Raw genomic sequence first — 10,868 nt, forward strand, 5'->3', positions numbered from 1 at the left:
GTTTTGTTTTCTTATCGAATTTCTCACTATTTTTCTTTTTTTTTTTTTTTTGAGGACTAATGAGAAGTACTTTATTTGGAAGGCAAACAGGTTATTACAGAGAAGGGATGGCAGAGGTCAGTTTGTTAAATGCTCATTACAAAGTACTTCAGACGAAGAATGGCACAGAATCTTCCTGGTATTTCCCACCTCAATCATAAAATAAAATGATGTCTGCAATAAATTTTAGGTGTGAAGTATGAAAATCTGCTTGTCCTCAAGTGATGTCATTTCTATCCGAGAAACCACGAAGCGAAAACATTGTTCTTTATTTCTCCTTGTTTCCGTGAATGGGAAGGATTCAACTAACCAACTTCATGACAACAAGGTGCAGGATGGCGCTAGCAAAGAGGAAGTCAGTAAAAGCTCGTTCTGGAGAGATGCCCTGGAAATCTCCCTTGTTCTGTGGGTTAATCTCTATCCTTAAACAGACGGCCAGGATGAAGCTTCCCACACAGGACATGAAGCCGGAAAGCAGGGAGTTGAAGGGGAAGGTCCGCAAGAAGAGACAGTAACCGAGCTGCAGCGCTCTGGTCAGAAGGATGTAGAGCAGGTAGGCGTCCAGGAGCTTCAGGCACTGCGGCGTGGTGCTCATGTACTGCTCCAGGAAACTTGATATCATGGACGCCGCCGAGGCCAGCCGGCATGGCCCCGCAGCCCTGCCCGCGGCCGCAGTGCCCGCTCCGAGCCCGGACCCCCTCACTATTTTTCATTGTATTGAACTGCTTAATCCATTCACATTTAAAGTCGTGTGAAGTAGGTTTGTATTTTCCTCCATTTGATTTTTTTTTAAAGTTATGATTCTGTACTTTAGTTATTCTGTTGTTATTCAGTTGTTTCAGTCATATCTGACTCTTCATGACACTCCCCCCTTCTCCATTTAGGGGGTTTTCTTGACAAAAATATTGGAGTGGTTTGTCATTTTCTTCTCCAGCTCACTTTACAAATGAGGAGCGTAGGCAAACAGTCACACAGCTGTTGTCTGACCTAGAAGATCCCTTCCTGCTCTAAATCTCTGATCCTATGAAATTTCAAGCATTGCTTTCCCATTTCCACCACCTCAAATACATTCTGTCTCTCACTTAAGGGAACCATTGAAGAATCCAGTTGGGATAATCCCAACCCAATGAAAAGGAAGTGGTCCTATTAAATTAAGAAGATTGTCCAAAGAGGCCAGAATGCTAATAGCTAAGTGAAATAACTAGGGTTGTGTCTCAGAGGTCACCCAGTGTAAAACTTTGTCTCCAAGCTCTCAACTCCGGCATCTGTGGGATAAAAAAAATTCCCCTGTTGTATTAAAGAATCTCACAGTTACAGGTATGCATATGGCTGGGGATTCCCTAGACCAGGGAAAAAATCCAGGGTCTGGGGAAGGATAGGGTTGGAATATTGGCCAAGAAGAGAGCCCATTACATAAAAAACTGAATGGAACTGCATACCTGGTTTCTAGTAATACAGGGCAACAGCCACAATTATCGCAACAAAAAGCACCAGGAAAAATGTTATTACACACACTTTTGCAGGGCTCAGCTTCCCTCCTGATCTTGGGAGAGAGATGTCAAAATACTCAGTGTTTTCTTCTTCCCTACCTCTACCCTCTCCTTCCCCTCCACTAGTGCTAAATCAGCCTTGCCCCAACTTCCCCTTTTCTCCTCCCTTATCTTCAGCAGCCAAGCACTCTCCTAGTCTTAGGCTCCTGGCTTTCCTGGCTTCTTTTAAGTCTCAGCTCCAATCCCACCTTCTGCAAGAAAGAAGCCTTTCCTAGTCTCCCTTGATTCTGCTACCTTCCCTACAAGTTGAGCTCCAAATAACTCTTACACTGTTGCTTGGATGTTATCTCCCCCATTAGATTGTAAGCTCCTTAAAGTCACAGACTGTTTTTTCTTTCTTTGTACCCACACTGTTTAACACAGTACAGGACCGGACACTTAATAAATGCTTGTATATTTTTGTTGAATTGATCCAGGCTCCTTCACTCTACTGACAGAGGCCTTCACTTACAACCTGGCAGAGGAGCTCCAAGAACTGGAAGAACACTCCTCAGGCCTTTCTTACAAGAAGAGGCCTTTTGCCCAGGCTCACGCAATTTCTACCTGGATACAGAACTATGGACATGGCTTAGGAGATGATAGAGGATGGGTTGGGGGGTCCTAGGAGAACTTCATAAACTATATAACTGGATGATCTTCTCCCTCTACTTAGGGGGTTCTATTGATAATCTGGGTTCAGCTCAAGAGTCACTGAAAAGCTATCTTCTTAAAATTTCACTTGGGAGTTGTGGTCTCTAAAGCAGGTGAGCATAGAGGAATTGGACCTGTGGCTATCCCAACACATCTGACCTGATCGCCACATAGTGGGACTGCCATGACTCTCCATGGCTCTTTCCCTCAACTGGAATTACTGAGAGAGGTGGTATGGCATAGGGTGTCAAGTGCTGGGCTTGGAATAAGGAAGACGCAAATTCAGGTCCTGCTGCTGTGTGATCTTGGAGATGTCGCAGCTCTCTGAGCCTCAATTTGGTACCTTCCAAATGATAATAATAGGAATAATAATGCCTCTGGGTTGGGTGTTTTAAGTGGAGATCAAATGAAACATGTATGAAAAATGCTTCATAAACCTAAACATGCTCCCTAAATGACAATTATTCCTACTATCTCTTTCTAGCATTTCAGTGTCCATGCCATAAGAACCACACAATCTTGGTCCTAGGTGTCTATCTCTCCCCCTCAAATGTCTTGGGTAGGTCTCCTTACTGTGGACAGTGATAACCACAGTTGGGGATAGATGAGTAGAATGCCCCATGTTCCCCTGACAGTAGTAGGATCGGCTGTGAGTATGGTTCGTTTGAGAGACAACATAGTTGAAAGTCTGATAGTCAAACTTTAAGGCTTCGTCGTTGTGGTAGTATGTGACTTTGTGCAGTGGTTTGCTCTTCCAGCTGTGGTACCTCAGGATCATAGTGTCACCTTCCATGAATTCTAACCTTTCTACTTGGAGTGGCAGCCAGTCTGAAAGGCAAACACAAAGGCCATTGGCTCAGGACGTTTCAGCTTGTCCTAGAGCCTTGGGCCATCTAAGACTTCCTGCCACCTCTAAAGACAAAGAAAAACAGGTCCTGACTCTGAATAGTTATTCCAATCACTGAACCTGGCCTGAGGACATGCAGAATGCCACTTGCTAGAATGTGCCTACATATTGTGGTTGTTGTTAGTCATTTTCAAAGAGGACCAATGATATCATAGGGTGATGTCTTCACTCTGGAGAGAATTGGATTTAAGAGAGGTAGAGTTGCACAAAGTCATCAGTCTCACTCCCTCTTCCAGGGTCATTGAAATCCAGTGGCAAGAAAAAAGTTAGGAAGACTGGCAATGGTGCAGGATGAAAAGGATGACCCTGGCATCTTTGATGTCTGACCAAGCTCTAAGCATTCTGTAGCACCTGCTTCGGTCACCTCTCTTCCTTAAGATGCAGCTCAGGCAAGATTATCTGCATGAATCCTTTCCTTGTCCTCTAAACCGTAAGCAGCCTTCCTTATTCATTTTATATGTATGTTGTATATGTAATATATGTTGTATATCCATATATTATACATATAATATGTGTGTATATACACACACATTATATATATGAATTATATGTGTATATATATATATACATATTACATGTACTTGTTCTCTTCCTCAATAGAATATAGACCTTGTGACCAGGGATTGTTTCATTCTCTGTACTTGTATTTCCAGTGTTTATTACATGTAGGCTTTTAATAAATACTTACTGACTGATTAAATGTAGGTCTTTAGTCTCCTGGGCACTGGGAGTTCTGGAAATTTCCTGGCAGAAAGGAGTAGTGAAAAGAGACAGAGCCAGTGAGAAAAATCTTAGAACAAGACAGGCTAAACTCATACCTCAGTAAGGGCAATAGCGAAAAGGAGGATTAAAATTACTTGATTTCTCAGGAACTCTCCCATCATCCCCTTTAACATCAATTTTGCCAGGATATGTCCCTTTCCAGGCTGTATTGTAAGCAGATTTCAACTCTTCCCCTCCCACTCCAACTTACCCCAGGCTCCTTCTTCTTCACTTAGCACTACAGACCTGTAGTTTCACAGAGTTTCTGAGAGCAGTCTGTTCTGTCCTGCACTGGTACTCCCCACTGTCCTCCACGTTTACAGTTGGGATGGTGTAGGAGTCCTGGTGGATGGGGAGAGCTGACCCATTGTGGAGCCATTCAGTGGAATGATGCCCAGAGATCTGGAACACTTCACAATTCAAACTTACATTGTCCCCTTGCGGTACATTAAACCATGAGGGTTGCAGTGTCAGTACTGTCCTTGGTGGACCTGGTGGGTAGAGAGGAGAGGAGAATGAAGAAAAGGGGTCTCCAAGGAGTCATCAAATCCCAGATCTGAGGGAGGACACCAGTGGCAGGTACAGAGAATAGAATGGAACCCACACAGTGCATGTTTAGAGGGCTGTGGAGTAGACAAAACATCAGAGCTGGTCAACTGCTGGTGGCAGTTTTCTCACACATGGATGCCACACTGAGTCATGAGGCCACAGGGCCTTTTCCAGAAGGATGGACAGCTCCCTAAGGATCCCCTAGGTCCCATCTGATTGGCAAAAAAAAAAAAAAACAAACACAATAATTGTTAGGGTAATTTTCTCATGGGAGTTCTAGCTTCTCTCAGCAAAAGCTGAGGATCACAACCTGTTGCGTGGCAAAAACAAGGAAGTCTCACAAGACCTCTCCTTTGCTGACACGCAGCTCCCACGGTTGGCTTGGCTTTCCTCTCGTTTGAGGAAAAATCCTGCTCATACCCCTGACACGAGGGCTGCTGGTGTCTAGCAGACTTGGTGATTGGCTATCACGTCAAGATCATGCTTTGATCAGGTGTTACCAGGGCTATAAAAGAAAGCTACTAGCGCTTAATAAACGGAGCTTCTGCCATCTTGCTGTCTCCCGTTTCATCCATGCATCTCCGGGTTACTGAGCATTGAGCTGGTCTCATGCTCTCCACTGCAGCGGCCGCAACAACTGGCACCCAATGTGGGGCAGATCGATGACAGGCCTGAAAGATACCCCACGGGTGGAGTCTAAACTCCATGAATAGCGCGTCAGCAAGCTTTGAGCTTTCAGCCCGACGGAATCGGGTCTCCGAGACGTTTCCCATCCTTGGGGACGGAGAAGGTAAAAGTTTCGCTTTACACAATGGGGCAAAATATAGGGCTTCTCCTTCCCCAGATGAGGAGAATTACGCCAGAGCTTTATATAAGGTAGCAGAGAATGAGGGAATAATGATACACCTAAGAGATCTTAGAAAATTTGTGAGGTTGGCTTTTCAGGTATCCCCCTGGCTCCCAGAACAGGGTTGCTTTGAGCCAGGGAGATGGAAAGTATTTGGGGAACAGATGACATCTTTTGACAATACTTGCCCGGGAGAAGTAAGAGATGAATTCGACCTCCAGGTGAAAAACAACGGGACTGTGCAAATGGTGGGGTGTCACTTCGCAGGACCGTCCCTGCGGCAGCCTCTTTGTTGGTCCCGCGGTGACAGCCAGGGAGGGTGCATGAGAGTTCGGAACATTGCCCTTGCTGTGAACATTCCCGACATGGGGCCGCACCAGCTTCACCTACTCGGCGGACAGGGGACGCCCTGCTCCAACGCAACCTCCCTGCACACGGGGGGTCTGGACAAATGTAAGGTGAACAATGATTCTGGTTTTGGCTGGCCTCATGCGGAGCCTTGTGTGGCTGGACATCGCCTCTGTATGAACTTAAGTGGGACTATTGTTCAATCATGGCATGATACTCACAGAATGACATATGACTCCCTGCCCCTACCTGTATGGGTTCCTGAAATGGGAAAACCTTGGAGGGATCTTTGGAGGGCTTTTGCAGCCATGAGTAACATAATAATCATCCACCAACTTGGGTCACAATTTGGAACTTGGAAAGGTGTGCTTGGACCACACTCGTGGTGCCATGGGACCAACATTGGGTATACCTTCAGCGCTCAGGTGTGTCTAGGGGAGCGCTATGCCTTTATGTGAGGAAATAAGGTGAATATCACCAGAGAGGGTGGTGGCGATTATTATAATATTACTTGCCACAACTGTACAGTGTTTGAATGCCTAGGACCTTTGATAGTCAATCAAACAGTGTTTGTCATCACGCGTCCTCATGTAGTCATGCTTCCCGTAGAAAGCAAGGATTGGTACCACACTAAATCTGACCATGTACTCGATGCCATAATTAAGAAAAAAGAGAGTCACAAACCCCTCACTTTATATTGAGAAAAACGATGCATCATCTGTGTTGTCATGGGCATCACTCTATTGGTGTCTTTGATTGCATCCTCTGCCTCACTAGCAATGTCAATATCCCAGGCCCAAAATAACATAGTACAAGCCAGATTTCTAGATGAGCTCGCAAACAATATTTCTGTAGGCTTTGCAGCAGAGGCTAGGATAAATAATCAGTTTTACTCAATGTTAAAAATCCTCAGGGAAACTACTTTGGAAATAGGTGCTGAGGTTGAACTTATCAAATTACGACAAAATTTACTATGTGATTATCGGTATACAAATTTATGTGTGACACCACTTACACATGACAATTCTACTTACAACTGGACAGTAATCAGAAACCACTTGAATGGTCTATTCTTAAATAACACAATAGAATCTGACATTGAAACTCTATATAGATTAGTTTCTGAAATAAAAAAAGCTTCTAAAGAGGACCTGGATCCTGATAAAACGGCAGACAATATATTACATTGGTTTGATAATGCCTCCAATTGGTGGGGGTCATTTGAGTATTGGATTATGGTGATTGTTGTAGTGTGCTTACTTTTATGCTGCTATAGTCGAATGTCTTTTGAAAGTAATGATCTCCACGTTTAAAAATGTTACGTGGCAAGTACACGTTAACAGACACATTTACAACGTTGCCTTTTCTTTAAAACAAAAAGGGGGAATTGTTAGGGTAATTTTCTCATGGGAGTTCTAGCTTCTCTCAGCAAAAGCTGAGGATCACAACCTGTTGCGTGGCAAAAACAAGGAAGTCTCACAAGACCTCTCCTTTGCTGACACGCAGCTCCCACAGTTGGCTTGGCTCTCCTCTCATTGGCAGAAAAATCCTAGTCATACCCCTGAAACGAGGGCTGCAGGTGTCTAGCAGATTTGGTGATTGGCTATCACATGGAGATCATGCTTTGATCAGGTGTTACCAGGGCTATAAAAGAAAGCTACTAGCACTTAATAAACAGAGCTTCTGCCATCTTGCTGTCTCCTGCCTCATCCATGCATCTCCGGGTTACTGAGCATTGAGCTGGTCTCATGCTCTCCACTGCAGCGGCCGCAACAAATAATCACAAAGTTCCAAGAACCATAATCTTCTTCTCAAAGAGAACCCATGTCAGGGGAAGTAAGACTGAACTGTAATTACAATCTTCAAGATCTGGAAAAAACGCTGGAAATCTCTGGGGTCAAATTGTTGTGTAGGAAGGAGAGTGATCCATTACTGAGGAAATACTCTTCCTGCAGGAAGAGAGAGGGGTCACATTTGCCTCCATTCCAAGGCCAGGCACCCCAGCTCCTACTAGCTGCTAGCCTCATCAAAGGATCTAAATCTCTGCCCCCAATACCTCTCCTCTGACACACTCAGCTGACATTCATACAGAAACACAATATCTAAGGATAGGAGATAGACAGACACATATACGATGCACAATGCATAGACTCAATGTGGTGTAGACAGCAGCACCAATAAACCCCTGAGCTCCTTGAGAGAAGGGATTGTTTTTGCCTTTCTTTATATCCCCAACAATCATTAGTTCCTGAGACTTCACAGACACTTAATAAATACTTATTGGATTGATTTGATTTGACTCACACAGCACATACACACATATTTAGAGATCACTTGGGGCTGGAGAAAGAATGCTGGCTTTGGATTCAAGGATCTTGGGTTCAAATTCTGGTTTAGCCGCTTACCAGTTGTATGACCTTGGGCAACTCAGTTAACCTTTCTTGGACTCAGTTTCCTCACCTGCAAAATGAGGAAGTTGCACTAGATGACCCCTCCTGCTCTGATCCATGACCTATCTACTCTATTGACAACCTCAGAGCAACCACAGACTCACAGAACCCAAACATGTCCTGAGGAGTGGGGAGGGGAAACAAGAATTTATTAAGTGCCTACTGTGTGCCATGTACTGTGTTAAGCATTGTACATGCATTGTCTCATTTGATCCTAAATCATAAGATTTAGAGCTGAAAGGGACTATAGAGATTATCGAATGAGTCCAACTTCTGCATTTTACAGATGAGAAAACTGAGGCTTGGAGCAGTTAAATAATGAGGTCAAATGGGTAGTAAATAGCAGGCCTTTCTTTCTATGGAGCAGGTAGTGAAACACACACACAAGCCCAGGGGTGCAGAAGAAATGGGGATATACACAGAAGAAGTGCTGAAACCCAGAGGGGCAGCTAGGTGGGGCAGTGGATGGGGTGCCAAGCATGAAGTCAGGAAGATCCGAGTTCAAATATGGCCTCAGAGACTTACTAGCTGTATGACCCTGGGCAAGCCCTGTGTACCTCAGGACTGAACCACCTGAAAACAACAGGCTCTTGAGGAAGAAAGATGAGTCTCTAGCAGTAGAAAAGCATGAGTGGAAGGTACTGAGAGAAGAGAGTTATCTCAGTGACAGCTGCTTCCACACTAGCCCTAAAGTCTCACTTTCCCCTTTATCAGGTGGGTTCAAGGCTCCAGTCAGGATAGCAGCTGCTGTCCTGGATGCACTGATATGTCCTATATTGCACTGATATGGATATTCAAGAAGGAGGAAGGTGTTGGTTACAAAATAAAAAAGATGCCAGAACTGAATACAGAACTTACCATTACTCCTGCTGGCTGGAGCTGCAAGAGACCAGAAAGCAGGGATTAGACCAGGACAGGGATCCCAGGGGCCAGGTAGCTACAGCATGGAACTCCCAGGAACCAGGCTAGGGACCCAGAGAAGCCTGTTGTGTGGTCTTTCCCCGGCTTCCTCACAGCTGCCTGAAATCAGAGTGATTGCAGGGGCACTGGAAGGCCCCTCCCCTCGACAAAATAGGAAGATAATCTACTTCCTGCTCAGTGACATCTGAAATGCCACCATTAGAGACCCTTCTGGGGCTTAATAATTATTCCTTTTTAAAATGCAAACATCTTTCCAGCTCAGCATGAATGAGTTTATTGAATTAAGTCTTTCCTTGAGAGTAGAATTTAACCTAAGAGTGCTCATGAACAGGGAGAAGGATAAAGAAAGGAGAGTCTCTGGGGCACGAGCTATATCTGGTTATGCTTTTTCTTCTTTTTTTGTTTGTAATTTTTTATTTGTTATTTATTTTTAACATTCTTTTTTTTTTAAAGTTAGAGTTCCAGATTCTCTCCCACCTTTCTACCTCTCTACTACCCACTGAGAAGGCAGGAAATATGATATCATTTATACATGTGAAGTCATGCAACACCTATTTCCATTATTACTGGCTATGCTTCTTAAGAACTCTGACAGGTCATGGGGGCTGCACGTCCGGCTTAGGATTTGTGAATAGTCACTATTTAATCAGGTGGGGCAGTGGATAGAGCACAGGGCCTAGGCAGGAAGATCAGAGCTCAGAACTAGACCTCAGACACTTACTAGCTGTATGATCCTGGGCAAGTCTCTTATTATAGTCTGCCTTAGTTTCCTCATCTGTAAGATGGGGACAATAACAGCACCTACATCACAGGGTTGTACAGTACATGTAGAGCCCTTTAGAAACCTTAAAGTGCTGCTTAATGCTAGCTCTTATTATTAGGGCAAAGGTAGAATTGGATCCTTGCCTGAAGAGGGGAACAAGGCCAGGGATGTTTAGTCATTTAGAGATTGTACAGAGGGAAGGTGCAGGAAAACCAGAACTTTCCCCCCATGTAGACAGAAAGCCAGAGCAGGATGCTATGAGAAACCCACCTCCCCAGCAAGGGATTCAAAATGGGAAGAACTGTGGATATCCAAGTGTCATGAACATCCCACATTTGTAGGCCACAGTAGGAGGGAGAAAGGAAAACTATCAGGGTGCCCTGTGCAGAGAGGACACCCAAACAAGAGTCAACTTTCACTTGGCCTACAGCAAGTTGTAAGAGTCAGTGCTGTTGGCATGGGACTGACCAGCAACTTTAGCATCTCCCCTCTCTCCTGATTCTAAGAAACTGGTTATGTTTCTTCTAACTCCCATCCTCCCCCTTCTTTCCATCTTCCCCCCTCGTGCTTTCCTCCCAAGTTAGGCCCCCAAACAATGCTTGGCCTTTTGTCTGTGCACTCCCATTTTCTACTCCATCAATCTTAGACTCACCTAGACACAACAGTGCTACCCACAGCAGTACAGAGCTGGTGGTGGTAACATGTTCGGGCACCCACGGTCCCCTCATGGCAGGCAGGGGATGCCAGGAGTCAACTTCAAATGGCAAAAGGAGTCAGCTACTAGCAGCACTCATCTGTCCCACCAACCCCAGAACAGACCACTCCAGAGGACATAAAACTCTTCTAAAAGAGGGAGTGAGCATTAGCCTGCTACCTCAGAATCTCCTCCCCTCCTGCATCTATCACCTACCCTCCTCCCACCAAACACCCCCTTCGTTCTGCTCCCTCCCTACTGACAAAGAGTCAGTAGAATGCAGGGTTCCTTGGCCAAACACCCATGCAGCTGGAACCCGCTGATTACACAATTCTAAATTCAGAGACATCTATAGATAGCAAACAGACTACTCCACCCTGGCCAGAGTAGAGCACAAGGTGTAAGTTG

The 10,868-nt window shown here is 44.9% G+C and overlaps 1 protein-coding gene and 1 pseudogene across 1 annotated transcript; both read right to left on the reverse strand.

Annotated features, from left to right (window-relative positions):
* Positions 1-59: 59 nt before the first annotated feature.
* LOC114030630 lies at positions 60-2,391 on the reverse strand (annotated as a pseudogene).
* Positions 930-10,629, reverse strand: LOC114030621 (low affinity immunoglobulin gamma Fc region receptor II-b-like). Its single transcript, XM_027845477.1, is given in 4 exon segments — positions 930-3,053; positions 4,131-4,379; positions 8,941-8,961; positions 10,419-10,629. Coding segments are annotated over 4 exon segments (924 nt in total). The 3' UTR covers positions 930-2,610.
* Positions 10,630-10,868: the final 239 nt, after the last annotated feature.

This window comes from Vombatus ursinus, unplaced genomic scaffold (genome assembly GCF_900497805.2).
Source record: "Vombatus ursinus unplaced genomic scaffold, bare-nosed wombat genome assembly UNPS02005251.1, whole genome shotgun sequence".
Lineage (NCBI taxonomy): Eukaryota > Metazoa > Chordata > Mammalia > Diprotodontia > Vombatidae > Vombatus > Vombatus ursinus.